At 52.8% G+C, this 18,921-nt stretch overlaps 1 protein-coding gene across 5 annotated transcripts in view; it reads left to right on the plus strand.

The window, feature by feature from the left end:
- ADCYAP1R1 (ADCYAP receptor type I) overlaps positions 1–18,921 on the plus strand; it is a 107,729-nt gene that overhangs the window by 57,583 nt on the left and 31,225 nt on the right. For all 5 annotated transcript variants that reach the window (XM_086398471.1, XM_086398473.1, XM_086398470.1 and 2 more), the window contains exons 3-4: positions 1,275–1,380; positions 17,584–17,691. In XM_086398471.1, the coding sequence (XP_086254597.1) occupies positions 1,275–1,380; positions 17,584–17,691 (214 nt within the window). The remainder of the gene's footprint in view (positions 1–1,274; positions 1,381–17,583; positions 17,692–18,921) is intronic.

Consider the following 18,921-nt stretch of genomic DNA (forward strand, 5'->3'; position numbering starts at 1 on the left):
ATGTGGCAGCCTTTAGAGGTGTGCAGTATACAACCTGCTAAGCTGTATTCATGGGCCCTCATTAGGGCTGCATAAGGCAATTTAGATCCTGGTTCCCAGCCTGCTAATCTCTGGCAGGCTAGAGCTCAGAAGCCTCTAGCTAGAGCTCAGAAGCCTCTCCTTGACCAAGAGGGATAGGGTGGGGGGCTCCAAGGCATTGCCCCCCTGCTCCTCTATCTGGGAATTCTGACCAGCATAGATGCAGCTCTCTTCAGAGCCCTTGATGCCAGTCCTGCCTCTAGCTTGCCTTACTGTGTGACTATAGACACGCTCAGCTCTTTCCCTACACAACTGTGAACAGTCAGCGCTAGACTGGATCCCTGAGCCCTGCTCTTGGCAGCCTGTGATGCCTGGCACCTGCCTCCACACTTACCAACATCCCCTTGTGAAACTATCCCTGCCCTGGAGTTTTAAGCAGAAGTGACAGCATAAGTATGCAGCTGTCATGACAGCATTCATGGGCTTTGAAGTTATTTGATCCTACACTTAAATCCAGTATCTGCCACTAACCAGCAGGCAGTATGACCTTGAGCAGGAGTTGTTTTTAACTTCTTTGAGCCTCAGTTTTCCTCTTTTGTAAAATGGGGCAGGAGTAAATGAGCATGGTTAGTAAGCGCCATGCAGTGCTATCACTGTCCTTCACCTGCAGCTCCTGGGCCCCAAGAGGAGAGAAAGGATGAACTCTCTCAACCAACTCCCTCCTCTGTCTCACCTGCTGCTTGCTCCCCTAAAATGCAGTCATAGCCTCGGGGTCTCTGAAGCTAGACTGCATGAATTTGAATTCTGGCTGTTCAGTCTACTAAGCTGTGTGACTCTGAGCAAGTTTCTTAACATCTCTGTGCTTAGGTCTCACATCTGTTGAATGGGAAATGGTAAAAATAGTGCCTTGTTTGTAGTACTCTTGGTATATATGTATGCATGGATAGGACAGAGTAATGCATGCACTTTAGTATGGTGCTATCTATGTATTTGCTAATGTTATGATAAAACACGGAAACTGAGAGCCAGGGAGGGGGTGGGATCTGCCCGGGTCCCGCACTGAGCTGGTAAAGTGGAAGAGTCCTCATGGCATTTGTGACAAAGCGGAGGCACTGCTGCTTCTGAAATCTCTCGGTTGCTGTCCTCTTCCTGCTTCTTTTGCTCCCCACCCCCACTGCCCCTGAGGCTTAAGTAGCCGGGCTTGGCAGTGAACCTCCCTGCTCCTCCCCACCATTTATCCCCTGTGTCCCCTGCAGGCCACCGCCATGCATTCCGACTGCATCTTCAAGAAGGAGCAAGCCATGTGCCTGGAGAAGATCCAGAGGGTGAATGACCTGATGGGCTTGAATGACTCCTCCCCAGGTGAGGATGGTGGTGGGGAGGGCCACCACCTCTGGAACATCTAAGGTCAGCCTTAGAACTGAGGTTGCCACCTCTGGCCACCTACAGAAAGTGGTGGAGGGTACAGGTCCTTGGGTCCTTCAGAAAGCCCTTTGGGGCGATGGAGCCCTGGATCTGCTCTGGGCAGTGATGCTGGAGTTGCCCTCCTTGAGGATGGCCTGCCTAGATGCCTCCCTCTGAAAGGGGCTATTCCAGGTGACTGCACGTGGCTGCCTTCACTCCCATGGGGGCCGAGAATGAGCTGGTATCTGGGTTGGGCAGCCAGCGGCTGTCAGAGAGCTCATTAGCAGGCAGCCTGGGTCTTGTGGCAGAAGGGACACAGCTGTTGCTGGTGGCCAAGTTAGAGAGCACCTGGTCAGCTCAGAGCATGAGGTATGGGATCATGCTTGTCTCCTCTGCTCACCCCATCAGAGGGCAGAGAACAGGTTGCAGCGGGAAACCCAGCCCTGTGTGTCTGTGCCGCTGTTCTCCTGGGCTGCTATGAGCGTGGAGGGCAGGAGGCTGCTCCCTTAGGTCGGATGCTGCCGCACATGGCAGGACATTTAGCGGCCCTCGCTCTCCCACTAGATGCCTGTGCCACCCCTAATCTCAGTGACAGCCCCCAAACCTCACATTACCAGGTGTCCCAAGGGAGGAGCCTGGCCCCTGGCTGCCAACCAGTGGTCCTGTGTACCCTTTCCTCCTATGGGACACCGAGGCCCATAGATCAAGGGCACCCTGACCCCAGCAGAGGCAGGAGGGTCTGCATGGGAAGCTGGGGACTTGAGGGTAGGGGGCATCTCTGGAGAACTCCTTAGACTTTCCCATGCCTCAGTTGCTGGAAGGTGGGACTCTCTGCCCCCTCTAGAGGGATCTACCTTTCTCTTTGGTCTTCTCCATTCTCAGGGAGCTCTTTTGAGAACCATTTATTTAAATATTTAGTTAGCCTGCAGATCAGTTAATTGTAATGGTCCCTCTGGGCTGAACTCCCTAGCCAGTCAGCTCAGCGAACATTAACTAGTAATGGAGTCCCTCCCAGCCATGCTGGCCTTTCCCTCCAGCCATGCTCTTGTTCAGCCCTACCTGAGGCCAAAAGTGGATCTGAGGCCCCACCAGCCAGGGAAACCAAGGTGGGGGGCCCAGATGGGCACACAGTTGCAAGAGACTCAACGAATAGCCGATCCAGGCCTCTTGTCTAGAGGATGGGAACGTGGGACCCAGAAGGAAGTGATTCTTTGCAACCATGGGAAGAGGGAGTGTCAGACTCAGGCGGGCCTGGAACCCAAACACCCTGCCTCCCAGCACGAGGCCACTGTTCCTGAATCACAGGTCTCAGATATACTTGGGACTGAGCGGTAGGAAGCATCAGGTAGGGACAGGTAGAGATGGGAAGTAGGGTGGGGACTGGGCCCACAGGTGTGCAAGTTAATCGCACCCATGGAGCCCTGGGCAGGAGGAGGACAAGAGGCCCTGCCTGCATGGGTATCCTGGCAGAAGTGTGAATGTGGGCGAGGCAGGTGTAATGATGGGTGCCACCCAAGAGGGGCAGGCCAGAACCGCTGGGAGGGGCTCTCCCCTCCAGGTGTTCTCAGGAGAGGACGAATGAAAGGAATTCTCTGTGGGGAAGGATTCATGGAGAAGGTGGCGTTTAAGCCAGATCCTTGGTCCTCACACCTGGCTGCGTGTGCCTCAGACACGGCAGCTTTTAGGAAAACGTAGCCAAGACCCAATCCAAACCAATTCAACCAGAACCTCAGTCTGTCATAGTCGCCATGACTTTTAAAGGCCCCCCAGGCAATTCTGATGAGAAACTAGGCTGAGAATCCTTGAGTTAGGCCCTGGGGAGGGGCAGCTCTTGACGGTAGGTGAGAGCTGAGGGATGGATGATTGGGGAGAACGTTCTAGGCTGAGGGAACCACAGCAGCAAGAGGCGGGTGGGGAAGGGGAGTGAGTAGGTCCCTATATCTGGAACCCTGGATTGAAGTCTGTGGGGGCGAGCTAGAGGGAGGTATGGCTGAGGTCCAGGGAGCAGGTATGTGTGTATTGTGTGTCCACTGCCCCTGGAGCCGGAGGTAGGAGGGGATGGCACTGGGGGCTTCCTCCCCCAAGCTACTATCTCTCCAGCTTTTCCCAGGATACCACCTGGACCTCTCTCCTCTAACCCTGCCTCGGGGACCCTGTGAGTCAGGTTACCCTCAAACCTGAACTTGAGCAAGGGATCTCAAGCCTATGGAAAAATTCCACTGACCCACCCACTGGCTCATTCATTCACTCACTCACTCATCCCCTCACCCTCTCACTCATTCAACTCCCATGACAAGCTGGCATCTTGGATCCTGCCTGGTGGAGTGCAGGCAAGGTCAGGGGAAGGATGGGGGCCTGCCGAGAGAGAGGTTCACACACTGATAGCCCTACCTGTAGAGTTCTCCTGGGGAGTGTACAGACATCTCTACGGAATAGGTCAGTGAAGTTCAGACCATCTGGGAAGGCTTTCTGGAAGAGCAGAGAGGGATTAGGGACCAGATTTGGGGAAGATGGGGAAGCCAGGGAAGTTCCAGGTGGGGACTGACCCCAGTAAAAGTAGGAAGGGGGCAGTGAGTATGGTCGGAGGAAATTGTGACAGCTGGCACTCAGATACCAGGGGCCAGGTTCTAAATTATTACACATTTACAATTGCATAGCATAGCTCATTTAAACCTCACCAACCTACGAGCCGGGTAGCATTTTCCTCCCATATTCTGGATGAGGTTGTACAGACTCACAAGAGAGTAAGTAGGTCACTACCTGTTACCTAGTAAGTTACACAGCCTGGAAGGGTGGAGCCAGGACACGCCTTTGATCCTTCCAGAGTTCGTGCTCTCTGATCACTAGACTGCATTTTGGTTCAGAAAGGAGGGAAGAGACAGCCCCCCCCCCCCACTCCCCCGCATCCCCGCCCCACCCTGCTCCCGCCCCCCGCCACCGAAGGCCTGCAATTTTCTTGGCTACTAAAGGCCAGAGGGTGTTTGTGTTTCTAAGGGCCGGGCTGGCTGGAGGCCTCAGCCTCTAGTGACCTGCTTGGCTAGGTCTCCCAGGCCCCAGCTTCAGCCTTGTGGAAGGAGAGGGGCAGGTAGAGGGGAGGCATGAGTGTCCAGCTCAGCTCACTTCAGGGCTCCTTCCTGCTGGCTGAGGTTGGAGTAGCCCACCTCGAGGGTCCTTCAGAGCAGGGGGCCTCTGGGCACTCCAGTGCAGATGTCCTGGGAGATACCTGCTATCCTGTCAGCTGCCAGGGCTTGGGCTTGACTCAAGACTCAGGCTGGGTCCTCGGGGCATCCTTGGCTTCAGGTTTAACACATTTATGAACCATGGGTAGCCATTCATCCCATTGTGCCTTGTAGAGCTTCTGGGAGCATTTAAAGATGCTGATGGTCAGGCCCTCCCCAAAGCAATGAGGGGAGCATTTGGGCACGGTAGCTTGTTGAGAGTGTGTGTTAAAAGCCTCTCAATGATTCTAGAGTGTATCCAAGTTTTAGAACCACTGGTTTGGTCAGAGAAGACCATCCTCCAGGGTGCTCATGTCAACTCAGGCCAGAGAGCAGTGCTCAGGGTCCAGGCAAACCTGTCTGGGAGACAAGAGTCCAGTCTGACAGTAAGCAAGGGTCAGCAGTTGTGCATTCTGGTATTGAAATCTGTGCCTGGGGTGAATGGAGAGAGACTAGCTCTCCTGCTATATAGCCCTTCTCTGCACTTCCCCTGCCCCTTCTGTCCCAAGCACACACGCTATGCATGGAACATTGGTCAAGGGTCAGCCAGCATCACTGAAACACACCTGAACAAGGAAATCTGTCAGCCTGTTCCAGTGACTGTGAGTGTGAATTCACGGCAACACTTATATATATATTTTTATGCTGATGGCTCAGCAGTAAAGAATCCGCCTACAATGCAGGAGATGTGGGTTCAATCCTGGATCAGAAAGATCCCCTGAAGGAGGAAATGGCAACCCACTCCAGTATTCTTGCCTGGAGAATCCCATGGACAGAGCAGCCTGGTGGGCTACAGTCCAAAGGGTCACAGAGTTGGACACGACTAAGCAATTGAGCAGGAGCATGTACTAATATTTATATATTTACTACTTGTGGGCTTCCTTGGTAGCTCAGCTGGTAAAGAATCCACCTGCAATGCAGGAGACCCTGGTTCAATTCCTGGTTCAGAAAGATCCCCTGGAGAAGGGATTGGCTACCTCTCCAGCATTCTTGGGCTTCCGTGGTGGCTCAGATGGTACAGAATCTGCCTGCAATACGGGAGACCTAGGTTCAATCCCTAGGTTGGGAAGATCCCCTGGAGGAGGGCAAGGCAACCCACTCCAGCATTCTTGCCTGGAGAATCCCCATGGACAAAGGAGCCTGGCGGGCTGCAGTCTATGGAGTCTCAAAGAGTTGGACACGACTGAGTGACTAAGCACAGCATAGCATATTACTTGTATGTCCCCATGAAGACTCTTGAGAGTCCCTTGGACTGCAGGGAGATCCAACCAGTCCATTCTGAAGGAGATCAGCCCTGGGATTTCTTTGGAAGGAATAATGCTAAAGCTGAAACTCCAGTACTTTGGCCACCTCATGCGAAGAGTTGACTCATTGGAAAAGACTGATGCTGGGAGGGTTTGGGGGCAGGAGGAGAAGGGGACAACAGAGGATGAGATGGCTGGATGGCATCACTGACTCGATGGACGTGAGTCTGAGTGAACTCCGGGAGTTGGTGATGGACAGGGAGGCCTGGCATGCTGTGATTCATGGGGTCCCAAAGAGTCGGACACGACTGAGCCACTGAACTGAACTGAACTGACTGAAAGTGAGTGCATTGGAATGAGGACACTGGTCTGTTAGAGATGAGATGCGTCTGTGGCATGTTGTAGCTGTGTAGCTGTAGGTGGGGGGCTCCCAGGAGGGCACCTGCGTCTGCTTAAATCCTACTCCTCACTGATCCTGGGATACCCACCCCCCACCCCTAAAGAGAATATGGGATGGTAATGTATATAGTGGCCTTCAGAGTGGAAGCCGAGGGACAGTGATAGGCTGGGGAGGGGCACTGGAGCTCCGCGGGGGCTTTAGCGAGTAGAAAATACAGGGAAGATCATGGAGAGTTAAAGCAAGTTTCTGACTGGGTGGTTTCATCCGCACCATCCTTGGCAGGTTTTAAGGATGTTTATTGGGACTCTTGTTGAGGCGATATATTTAGTGGTTTTGTCCCTCATTCCAAACCCCTGCATGCGAACTAGATCTTGAGACAACACCAAGTCCGGCTTCATCATGACGCACGGAGAGGCCGAGGCCAGAGGTGGCCATCACTGGCCAAGTCACACTGAGGGCTGGAGTCAGCTCTGGGACAGGCCCCAGGTCTGCTGTCCCAGCTGGGGAGCGCTAGGAAAAAAGGAGACAAGAGACAAGGAGAAAGGACTCCTGTGCGTGGGAACCAGAGTTGCCTCTCTGAAGCGTCCCCAGGCCCACGCAGGGCACAGGCACCACCCGCTGGGCTGGCCGCTTTGTTCTCTCCGTTCAGCCCAGGCAGCCCTGCCAGCCCCCGTGAGTCCTGCCAGCACCTCTTCTTTGTGGGGCTGCAGGCTGTCATCAGTCTGGAGGCCTTCCCTGCATTTAAGTGGGCTGGTCAGGTGTGGTCCTCCTTGGGGGTCCCCCGCCCCATACTCTGGAGGAGATGGAAGAGGGAGGCCAGCAGTGGCTTTGGCATGAGCAGGAGGAAAGCGACTTGGAGGAGACACAAGCAGCCTGCTCATTGCTATTCTGACCCAGCCGCTGAGGCCTGTCCAGGGTGCAGAGTGCATATCCCAGCCCCCACCTCCACTCTCACCAGGCCAGCAGCCTGAGGGGTTGGGGGTGGGGAACCTCTGCAAGGCTGGGCCCAGGCTCGCCATCCTTGAAGCAAGATCAGCTTCTTGTCTGCACCTCCCAGCAGCTCTGAGAATGAACAGATGGGGGTCTGCAGGGACCCTCCCTCTGAGGAACTCACTTCCCAGATCTGACAAAGGGTTCAGTTTCTGTCCAAACCTGTTTTCCTTTGGTCCCATAGTTCTCAGACGTAAGCCTGCATCAGAACTTGCTGGAAGGCTTGTTAAAACCCGGATTGCTGGGCCCAGCTCCAGTTTCTGACCCAGTGGATCTGATGGGGCCGGAGTGTCCGTACCTCTGGCAAGGTCCCAGTGGCACTCCTGCTTGGGGGTCTACACTTTGAGGACCACTGACTCCCACAGAGAAGGGCTGCGTCTTTAGTCCTCTCTCCACTCCCCTAGCACCGAATTCACAGCTGGTCTGCATTTTATGGATCAGCAACATTGGCTGTAAAGTAAATTTCAGTATGTTGAATCATTTTTTGCCCTTGAATCATGTGCTGAGATGAGGAACTTGTTCTAACAATACCCGGGCACCCTCGGGCAGCTTCTCAGAAGAGGGGACCGCGCTTTTGTGTGAGTCCCCCGGTCTCACGAGTGTTGAACGCTGTGTGGAACTGGACGGAATCATCGCCATGACAACCCGAGATTAGCTCCTTATTTTGTTCCAGTCGGGGCTAATGGCTCTTGCTTTCTGCCCAAGTGGTCTTTCCCCCTCCTGCCGTCACAAGGCACTGCGTCTCCTTGGCTGCTGTGCGTCTCAGCGTCTCAGTGGGAGCAGCCCCAGGGAGTGTGCCCACCATCACCTCCCACCCCAGCAGAAATCCCCCTGGGCCTGAATTCCTCTCACCGAGTCCCCATCGAGACTTTTAGTGGGATAGACTGAGCCAGGAAGGCGTAGGCAGGTTTCATGGAGAATTGGGAGGCTTGGGGTGTCAGAGTGGAGAGTTCCCCCAGGGAAGAGCACTGTTCTGACTTCCTCTGCGTGGGGAAGAACAGGACCGGAACGCTCTTGACCCTGAAACCACGTCTGATGCACTTTACCAGCTCCTCCTTGAAGCAGAGTTCGCTGCAGCTGCGTCATCAGAATCTTCCAGTTTTCCTTGTGTTTCTGGCCAGCCCTCCAAGTCTTCTTTGCCAACTTTTCTTCTGAGTGGTGACCTTCCTTTTGTTGGGCCAGGCCCTAGTCTCTTCTCTTTTTTTTTTTCCTCTCGAATCTACACCCTCTCATTGGACATATTATCTGGGCCCATGGCCCTACATAACTTCCTTGTGCTGACCGCTTCTTGTTCTCTTCCTTCAGTGGCAACTTCCCTTCTGAACACTAGAATTTTATCTAACTGCCTGTTTGAAATCTAGTTCTGCTTGGCTCTTTGCATCATCTCAAGCTAAACACACCCCAGATGACACTCTTGAGTTCCAGCTTGCTGATTCCCTCCACCACCTGCTTCTCATCCAGCCCTCCCCACCATGGCCGGTGGCTTAGTCAGCTAGCCATCCGGGCACTCAAACCCAGGTGCCAACCTCGGTGCCTCTTTCCCCTTCGCTGCATAAGTCAGGGTAGCCTAGACCATGGTGCAGTAGCAAATGAACCTTAACAACTCAGAGACTTAATACTGTAACATTTATTGCTTGCACATCACAGGCCAGTGTGGTGGGAAGAGTGGGGAGGTGAGTTTGACTCCACTTAGTCCTTCAGAGATCCATCTCGGGACACTGCCACCCTGGATATGTGGCCTCCAGGGATGCTGCAGGGAGGGGAGAGAGAGAAAGGCTGCGGAGTCTGCAAGGGGTGTTTTTGAGACCCATTTGTTATCCCCCGCCCCACTCACCATGAGTGAGCACTCAGTCCCATGAGATGGATGAGCGTGCATGGTCCCTGGCACACTCACCAGTTGTGTCCAGCCAGTCTGTCACCAAGTCCTGCCTCCAGACCCTCCTACACAGCACTCCATTCTATCTCGGCTGCCATGGCTCTTCATCAAGCCCCACCACCCTCCTCCCAACTGCTGCCACATCCTGGTAGACGTGTCTTCGTGTTTGCTTTCCTGCTCTTGAAATGTATTACCTTCCCACACAGCCAAATCAGTCCACGTGCCTCCTTGTCTTAAAACCCCTCTAGGGGAGGCAGAATAATGTCCCCACCAAAGATGCCTACAGCCTCATCCCCCAAAGCCTGTAGACTGTGTTGCCTTAAAAGACAGAAGGGACTTGGCAGGTATAGTTATATTAAGATGGGTGAGTAGCCTGGATTATTCAGTATATTCACAAGCATCCTTATAAGTGACAGGAGGCAGCAGGAGGGTCAGAGGAGAGACATTTGAAGATGCTATGCTACTGGCTTGGAAGATGGAGGAAGGGCATCTTTGCATCATCCCACCACAGGGCAAGGGATGTGGGTGGGCGCCTGAATCTGGAAAAGATAAGAAAACAGATTCTTCACTAGAGCCTCCAGAAGAAATGCTGACACCTTGACTTTGGCCCCTTTCTGACTTCTGACCTCCAGAACCGTGAGATAAGAAATCAGGTCATTGTAAGCCACTTAGTTCCCTGTGTTACAGCAGCAATGGGAAAGTAATACACCATCCAGGGTCTTCTTCAGCATTTGGCATTAAATCCAGATTTATTCCCGTGGTCACAGACTATAAGCCCTGGGCGAGCCAAGACCAGGGGTGCTCATTCATCCCACTTTTGCTTTTCAGTATCTGACTCTTAACAGACACTTAATATTTCTTGAATATGTGAGTGAAGAACAGGGAGGGAAAGAGAAAATGAGAAGATGAAAAAAAGACAAAAGGAGGAGAGGGAGGAGGAGAAAAGGCCTCTTGAAATCTTCTAGCCCCAACAGCACTAAGCTTTGTTGGGGCTGGAGTCTGGAACAGATGGGGAGAGAGAAGCTGGACGTATTGCGTGGGTGTGGAAGGAAGATGAGTCGTCGTCCTTAGTTAAAAAAAAAAAAAAATCCAAGGTGCTCTCAGGAGCCCAGACCCAGTTCTCATCTCCCTGGAAAGTGTTCTTGGGAGCACTCGGCTCTAAGGCTCCTGAGGCCAGAGCCTACCCATCGAGAATGGGAGAGAAGACAAACCCCACCTCCCTTCTCATCCGGGTCCAGCTGAGAGGTGATAACTGTAGGAAAAATGTGCGCGAGGCATCCTGGGAAGCCCTGAGGAGACTTGCATCTCCTTTGACCCCAGTGATGCCAGCCAGAGGGGTGGGTGGAGGGCTGAGAGCTCCCTATGGGATCAGGGACATTGTCCCATAAAGCAAAACTGTTTATCTATTCACAACATTTCTGACACCAAATGTGTGCGTTTTCCATACCAAGCAATTCTCCAGTTTTCTATGGACACCCACTGGATGTCCCTACAATTTAATTCAAATCTGACCCCAATTACCTAGAGTTAGCACAGACCCTACAGGTGAAGGGTCAGTTTCAGGAGACTGCTCCCCCATTTCAGATGCCAGTTGCACATCGTGGGTCCTCAGGTAACCCACACTTCAGTCTGACTTGGCTACCGATCAGGGGTTCCCATGGCCTCCTTCTCACACATTTACCAGTTTACTATAAAGGATTTTATAAATGAACAGCCAGATGAAGAGGTCCGTAGGTTGAGGTCCAATAGAACCCCAGGTGTCGAGCTTCTGTCTTTGTGGAATGTGCCACTCTCTGGCATGTGGATATGTTCACCAACCCAGAAACTCTCCAGATCCCACTGTTTAGGGGTTTATGGATGTTCCACTATGTAGGCACCATAGGTTAAATCATTGGCCTTTGATGATTAACTCGATTTCTGGCCCCAAGGTGAGAGGTGGGGCTGAAAGTTCCAGTTCCTTAACCCCACAGTTGGTTTCCCTGTGGACCAGTCCCTATCCTCCAAGAGCCATGTCATGAGCATACACTCAAGTATGGCTGAAAGGGGCTTATGAATAACGAAAGCTGCTCCTCTGACCCCATCACTCAGGTTGTTCCCAGGATTTTAGGAGCTCTACGCCCTAGTGCCGGAGAATTGACGCTTTCGAACTGCGGTTCTGGAGAAGACTCTTGAGAGTCCCTTGGATGGCAAGGAGATCAAACCAGTCAGTGCTAAAGGAAATCAACCCTGAATATTCATTGGAAGGACTAATGCTAAAGCTGAATCTCCAATACTTTGCCACTTGATGCAAATAACTGACTCATTGGAAAAGACCCTGATGCTGGGAAAGATTAAAGGCGAAAAGAGAAAGGGCCAGCAGAGGATAAGATGATTAGATAGTATCACTGACTCAATGGACATGAGTTTGAGCAAACTCCGGGAGATCGTGAAGGACAAAGGCGCCTGGTGTGCTATAGTCCATGGTGTCACAAAGAGTCAGACACAACTTAGTGACTGAACAGCACCAAACAGTCAGGAATCTGGGATGAAGACCAGATGTGTAATTCTTATTATATCACAATATCATAGTCTCACAATATCAAAGTCATTATGAGTTATTATATCACGATATCAAATTTATTTTATCACAATATCATAGTCTCCTAAACCCAGACACTAGACTTGGGCCCTAAGGTTTGGGTTCTACTTTTAGGCTTCCTACTTGCTCTGGTGCTATAGGAATTATCCCACTAGGATCTTTAGTCTATGGAGGGGAGGCAGGCCAGGAACCAGGAGGGCTTGTAGAGTGTGGTGGGCCATGGGGCAGGTGAGGGGACCTTGGCAGATGCCCTGTTGAGGATGTCTGTCCTGGCAGTGGGGCCAGGGAAAGCAGCCCCAGCCTACTGGCCATCCTTCCAGATTCCAGCAGGTCCTGAGTGACTCTCTTCCAGATCTGAGCTCTGATCACTCAAGGAGCTGGGAGACCACTCAGAGTCACCCAGCCCTTGATGTGCTCAATGGGAAACTGAGTCAGGCTGGAGGGTGTGGAGACTTGCCAGAATCATGCTGTGAGCCCTTGGCAAAACTCGAGCCACTGACGTCCTGCCGATGTGGAGGGGGCACCCTGTCCTTTCCCTCCCACTGCCCTCAAATGCGAACTTCTCAAATTTGTTTTCTCCACCACTGTAGCCCTGGGCCTGATGGGCCCTGGCACATGCTAGCTGCTCAGTAAACAGTTGTTGGGAGGATGGATCCCTCACTGCCTCCGTATCTCTGACCTTCAACCTGGGAACCCTGCCCCATTGTGCCACCTACGCCTGAGCTCCTCAGCCCTTGTGACTATGTTCCCTCACTCATCTAACAAGTTCTGGGCCCCGGAAACGTCAGCTGGCAGAAGCAGCTGGCTGTGCCAGGGCCTAATGTTCCACATTAAGGAACATCTGTTGGTGAGGGCTCCCAGGGCGTGGGCCAGACACAGCCACACTCTATGGCCATTTTGTGGTCAGCACGGGCCACGTCGGCCAAAGATGTACTGTTAGGTCTCTTTCAAGGACATGTTGTCATGACTAGCCATGTGTAGGGGGGAGTCCTGCTGTAATGGGCGGACAAGAGTCATCAGTAACAGGCTTGGTACCCATCTCCCTTCATGTGGCCCCCAGAATCCTCATTATCTTGGTTTGTCATCCTCAGAGCTTTCTGTGATGCTTCTACCTCCCAAATGCAGTCATTCTGGAAGCAGGATACTATGGGTTAATGTGACTGCATGTGAATTCTAAAGTTGTTGTTGTTCAGTCTGTAAGTCGTGTCCGACTCTTTGTGACCCCGTGGACTGCAGCACAAGCTCCTCTGTCCTCCACTGTCTCCCGGGGTTTGCTCAGACTCATGTCCATTGAGTCAGTGATGCTATCTAACCATTCTAAAGTAGCCAGGTCTGAATTCTAAGAGATAGGGTTTTTTGCACATAGTAACTTCGGACGCTTTCTGATCTAAACATGACCTGAAACTGTGGGCCCCAACAGAGTGGCTGTGAGCTCAGGAGGCCCACCCCAGGCCCCCACCCCTGCCCAATGCCTGCCGGGCTTCCTCTGTGTCTGCCCAGGGGCCCTCTACCAGCCTTTCTCACCTGCTTGGGCTCTATTTCATCTCTCTGCCTAGGTCTGTCTCAGGGGAATGATTCCCAGGGATACCTCAGTGAAATAATGAGATTAGTGGTAATAACAATGGTGACCAGGCACTGAGTGAGTCTGCCTTTCTTCCAACAACTTTTCATGTATGAACTCATTGATCCTTCCCACAGCCCTGGGGGTGGGACAGGCACAGGCTGTCTTGCACCTGGCAGAGGAGCCCTCCAAAGTCCTGATTTAGAGCCTGCTCAGCCAGGTGAGGTCCCTTTCCTGGAAGTCTGCACTCTGCCATTGGACACGCCACATACTGCCTCCTGTCTCTGCCTTTGCGTGATTGTATCACTCTATGCACTTTCTCTGCCCACCTGGAACACGTGGAGTTCCCTGCTCCTCTCATGTTGTGTCCTTTCCCTGGATGACCTCTCACCCCATGGCCTCGCCCGTGCCCCTTGTGCTGGAGTGTAAAGCAAGGAGCTATTAAGGAGCTGAGGTGATAGGGCCACTGATTGGTGCTCACTGATAGTGGTGGCCATGTGACTCAGTCACATCTTTCTTTGGAAGAGCTCGCAGTCACAGGTGTGTGGGGATGAGTAAGGAGACCAATGGGGAAGCTGTAACCAGGGTCCTAGGGAAAAGTGGTCTGCCCTTGACCTGGTGGAGGTGCATGGATTCCACAAATATTTGACTGTCAGACCAGCAGGACTTGGGTCTACAGAGCACAAAGAAGGTGACAAAATGAGAATGATTCCAGGATTCCAACTGGGGCTGAGACAGGAAATCAGGTTTTGTAGGAAATGCTCAGATGAGTCTTGGACAGGCTGGGTGTAGGTTGTCTTGGGCCTTTCAAGGTGGGGATATCCAGCAGGCACCTGGCTGTGAGAGGCAGCCCTCAGGTTGTACAGGAGACAGGCTTGGGACCTGTGTGTATAATTCTGTCAGGAAGCCCTTGAGCCTGGTTCAGTTCAGTTCAGTTTACTGATTGAGGAGTATCTGACTCTGCAACCCCATGGACTGCAGCATGCCAGCCTTCTCTGTCCATCACCAACTCCTGGAGCTTGCTCAAACTCACGTCCATCGAGCCGGTGATGCCATCCAACCATCTCATCCTTTGTTGTCCCCTTCTCCTGCCTTCAATCTTTCCCAGCATCATGGTCTTTTCTAACGAGTCAGTTCTTAGCATCAGGTGGCCAAACTATTGGAGCTTCAGCTTCAGCATCAGTTCTTCCAATGAATATTCAGGACTGATTTCCTTTAGGATGAACTGGTTGGATCTCCTTGCAGTCCAAGGGACTCTCAAGAGTCTTTTCCAACACCACAGTTCAGAAGCATCAATTCTTTGGCACTCAGCTTTATTTATGGTCTCTCACAGCCATATATGACTACTGGAAAAAACATAGCTTTGACTATATAGACCCTTGTCGGTAATGTCTCTGCTTTTTAATATGCTGTCTAGGTTTGTCATAGCTTTCCTTCCAAGAAGCAAATGTCTTTTAATTTTACTTGCTCCTTGGAAGAAAAGTTTTGAGTCTGTTGATCTCGTCTAAGATGAGTGGAGCAAAGGGCCGAGGGCAGGGCAGATGCTAGCCCCTGCATTCAGTCAGGTGGGTCCCAGTGATGAGGGCCAGGAAGGTCAAGAGGCCTCTCAGTGGAGAGGAGGGATGACGTCAGATGAGGGGTGAAGCATGAAGGAGAGGTGAGGATGGAGTGACAAGGAGTGCAGAGAACAACACCAGGAGGCTGGTAGGGGCTGGGAGGAGAGTGGGCACAGGGGTTGGAGGATCTACTGAGCGCCCCAAATCTGAAAATCTGGTCTTCAAACTTGACCTCTTCCTCCTCCTGGCAGCTCACGTGCTGTGAGTCACTGTCTTAATGATTCCTAAATAGTTCTCAGTTTGTCCTTACTCCTCTCCATCCCTCGGTGCTCACCTGATCTGGGTGTGCGTCCCCACCATGGTGGCCTCTGAGGTGATCCCTGCCTCCTATCCCTTTGTGCTCCAAGTCCTGTCATAGTCCTGGGGTTGGCTGTGTAGGTCTCTGCCTGGCTGACTCTGCCCTCCTCCCCACCCCCATCTGACCAGTTTGTGCTCCTCCTTCAGGTTCCTCCTTCATTTTCACTCCATCTCTCCACTCCAGGCCTGTCCCAAAAGGCAGTGGGTGGCCGGGGCACGGGGTAGTGGTGGCAATGGAGCATCCTCAGGCCAGCTAGTTCCTGCCTCTCCCTCCATCCAGGAGGTAGATCTGAAGCTGGACCTCACAGTGACGTGGAGCCTGGGGATGTGGAAGAGCTCGTGCAGGGTGCTGTGTGTGTGTGCTGCGTGTGTGCTCCATGTGTGCGCTGTATGTATCTGTGCTCTGTGTGTATGTGTGTCTGTGTTTGTGTGCTGTGTGTGCTGTGTGTGTGTCTGTGCTCTATGTATGTGTGCTGTATGTGTGCTCTGTATGTGTGCTCTGTATGTGCTCTGTATGAGACACCATGGTCTCTGTGTGTATGCTCTGTGTGTGCTGTGTGTGCTCTGTGTGTGTTGCATGTGTGCTCTGTGTGTGTGTGTGCTGTGTGTGTATGCACTCTGTGTGTGTGTGCTCTGTGTATGCTGTGTATACTCTGTGTGTGTGTTGTGTGTGTGTGTGCTGTGTGTGTCTGTGCTCTATGTGTGTATGCTGTGTGTGTGTGCTCTGTATGTGTTCTCTGTGTGTGTGTGCTCTGTGTGTGTGTGCTGTGTGTATGTACTCTGTGTGTATATTTGCTCTGTGTGTGTGCTCTGTGTGTGCTGTATGTGCTCTGTGTGTGTGTGTGTTGTGTGTGTATGCTCCGTGTGTGTGCTCTGTGTGTGTACACACTCTGTGTGTGCTGTGTGTGCTCTGTGTGTGTGTTCTCTCTGTGTGTGTGCTGTGTGTGTACGTGCTCTGTGTGTGTATGCTCTGTGTGTGCTCTGTGTGCTCTGTGTGTGTGTTGTGTGTGTGTGTGCTGTGTGTATGCACTCTGTGTGCATGCTCTGTGTGTGCTGCATGTGCTCTGTGTGTTTGTGTTGTGTGTATGCACCCTGTGTGTGCTGTGTGTGCTCTGTCAGTGTGTGTGCTCTGTGTGTGTGTGCTGTGTGTGTATGCACTGTGTGTATGCTCTGTGTGTGTGCTCTGTGTGTGTGTGTTGTGTGTGTGTGCTCTGTGTGTGTGTGTTGTGTGTGTATGCACTCTGTGTGTGCTGTATGTGCTCTGTGTGTGTGTTGTGTGTATGCACTCTGTGTGTGTGCTGTGTGTGCTCTGTGTGTGTGTGTGCTCTGTGAGTGTGTGTGCTCTGTGTGTGTGCTCTGTGAGTATGTGTGCTGTGTGTGTGTGTGTGTACACACTGTGTGTATGCTCTGTGTGTGTGTGCTCTGTGAGTGTGTGTGGTCTGTGTGTCTGTGCTCTGTGTGTGTGTTGTGCATGTGTGCTCTGTGTGTGTGTGTGCGTGCTGTGTGTGTATGCACTCTGTGTGTGTGTGTGCTGTGTGTGCTCTGTGTGTGTGCTCTGTCAGTGTGTGTGCTCTGTGAGTGTGTGTGCTCTGTGTGTGTGTGCTATACGTATATGCACTCTGTGTGTATGCTCTGTGTGTGCATGCTCTGTGTGTGCTGTGTGTGCTCTGTGAGTGTGTGTGCTGTGTGTGTGTGTGTGCTGTGTGTGTGTGCTCTGTGTGTGTGTGTGTGTGTGTGTATGCACTCTGTGTGTACGCACTCTGTGTGTGTGCTCTGTGGATGTGTGCTGTGTGTGTGTGCTCTGTGTGTGTGTGCTCTGTGAGTGTGTGTGCTCTGTGTGTGTGTGCTATATGTATATGCACTCTGTGTGTATGCTCTGTGTGTGCATGCTCTGTGTGTGCTGTGTGTGCTCTGTGAGTGTGTGTGCTCTGTGTGTGTGGTGTGTGTGTGCTCTGTGTGTGTTGTGTGTGTGTGCTCTGTGTGTGTTGTGTGTGTGTGCTCTGTGTGTGTGTGTGCTGTGTGTGTATGCACTCTGTGTGTACGCACTCTGTGTGTGTGTGCTGTGTGTGCGTGCTCTGTGTGTGTGTGTGCTCTGTGTGTGTGTGTGCTCTGTGTGTACGCACTCTGTGTGTGTGCTCTGTGGGTGTGTGTTGTGTGTGCGTGCTCTGTGTGTGTGTGCTCTGTGAGTGTGTGTGCTCTGTGTGTGTATGCACTCTGTGTGTACGCACTCTGTGTGTGTGCTCTGTGGGTGTGTGCTGTGTGTGCGTGCTCTGTGTGTGTGTGCTCTGTGAGTGTGTGTGCTCTGTGAGTGTGTGTGCTCTGTGTGTGTGTGTGGGGAGGGACTGCTGGACTGCTGGACACCATGGTTTTCATCCCCACAGGGTGCCCTGGGATGTGGGACAACATCACGTGTTGGAAGCCCGCCCACGTGGGTGAGATGGTCCTGGTCAGTTGCCCTGAACTCTTCCGAATCTTCAACCCAGACCAAGGTGGGTTTCCCCCAGGGCCTCTTTAGGCTACACTCGGTCCAGCCTGTTCCCCCAAGTCGGACCCCAGGCATTCCTGGGAGACAAGCACCAAAGACCGGGGTAACCTGCAGGGAGGTGGTTCCCATTTCAGAGCTCTGTGCTGGTGAGATGAAATCAGGGACCCCTGTGCACAGAGGGACACAGAAGCACCCCTCACACATGGCAAGGCCCCGTAGAGGTACGTCAGAGGGGCAAGGCTAGGCTCTCGGATGTGGGCTCCATTGCGTAACCCATCTGGGGACCTTGAGCAGGGCAGTCACCCCTCTGTCCCCCCATTTCCTAGTCTATCAGATGGGAATGTGGAATGGTGACTGGGAGAATTTAAGTGGAAGATGCTGGTGGAAGTCCCTTAGCAGGACTGGGTGCAGCTTGATGGTCAGCCGTAAGTGTGAGCTGATATTATGACCACTATCACTCATACAGGGAGGCCCAGATGACTGTTCTCCATGGGGAGGGGCCTGAGGGGAAAGGGTTCCGAGGGATCTCTCCTTTGGATGTGAGTCTGGGGGGCTCTCCAGGCCTCTTTCTGCCTTGGCAGAGACTCATGAACCCCAAAAGAAGGTTGGTGTCTGCTTTTAGTGCACATTGACACTGGGAGGGGCCTGGAGCCAGACTGGCCCTCCGCCCCAACTCTGTGGGTGTCCCAGAGTTAGGCTGGGTAGAGGGAGATGGAGGGACTGGGCTCCAGGCAGGTGATGTACTGAGAACCATGCATGGACCACCTAGTCCTGGGTTGGGGCCTTGGTTTGAGTAAGGAGGGTAGGGACTCCTACAGGGACTAGAGGCTCTGAGACACTTGTGTAGCCATGCATGAGTCCCTTGAGACCTGGTCCTCAGCTTCCTCCCTCACGTGCCTAAGGCCTCGGCCAGTGTCCCTCTAGAAGTAGAGAGTCTCCAGGCTGTGCTTCACTCCACTGTCCTCTAGTCCACGTCAGAGGCAGGGGCAAATTTTTTTCACACCTGAAAGTCCAGCAACCTTGTTTCTGCCTGCAGGGGAGTCTGCTTGGAGGAGGTGGTACGGGGAGATAGAGGCAGTGTCCTGGGGATGCCCGGCCCCATCCCTGGCTCCCCGCCCAGGACTAGAGAAGGCAGGGTCTCGCTGTGCTGCCCCCATCTCGCCTCCCCGACTTTCCGTTTGGGCCCGTTAGCCATACCTCCCACCTCCAGAATATCAGTCCAGGCCAGTCCAGC

This window comes from Bos grunniens, chromosome 4, assembly GCF_055505025.1.
Source record: "Bos grunniens cultivar Pamir isolate PY7600 chromosome 4, Bosgru_T2T1.0, whole genome shotgun sequence".
Classification (NCBI taxonomy): domain Eukaryota; kingdom Metazoa; phylum Chordata; class Mammalia; order Artiodactyla; family Bovidae; genus Bos; species Bos grunniens.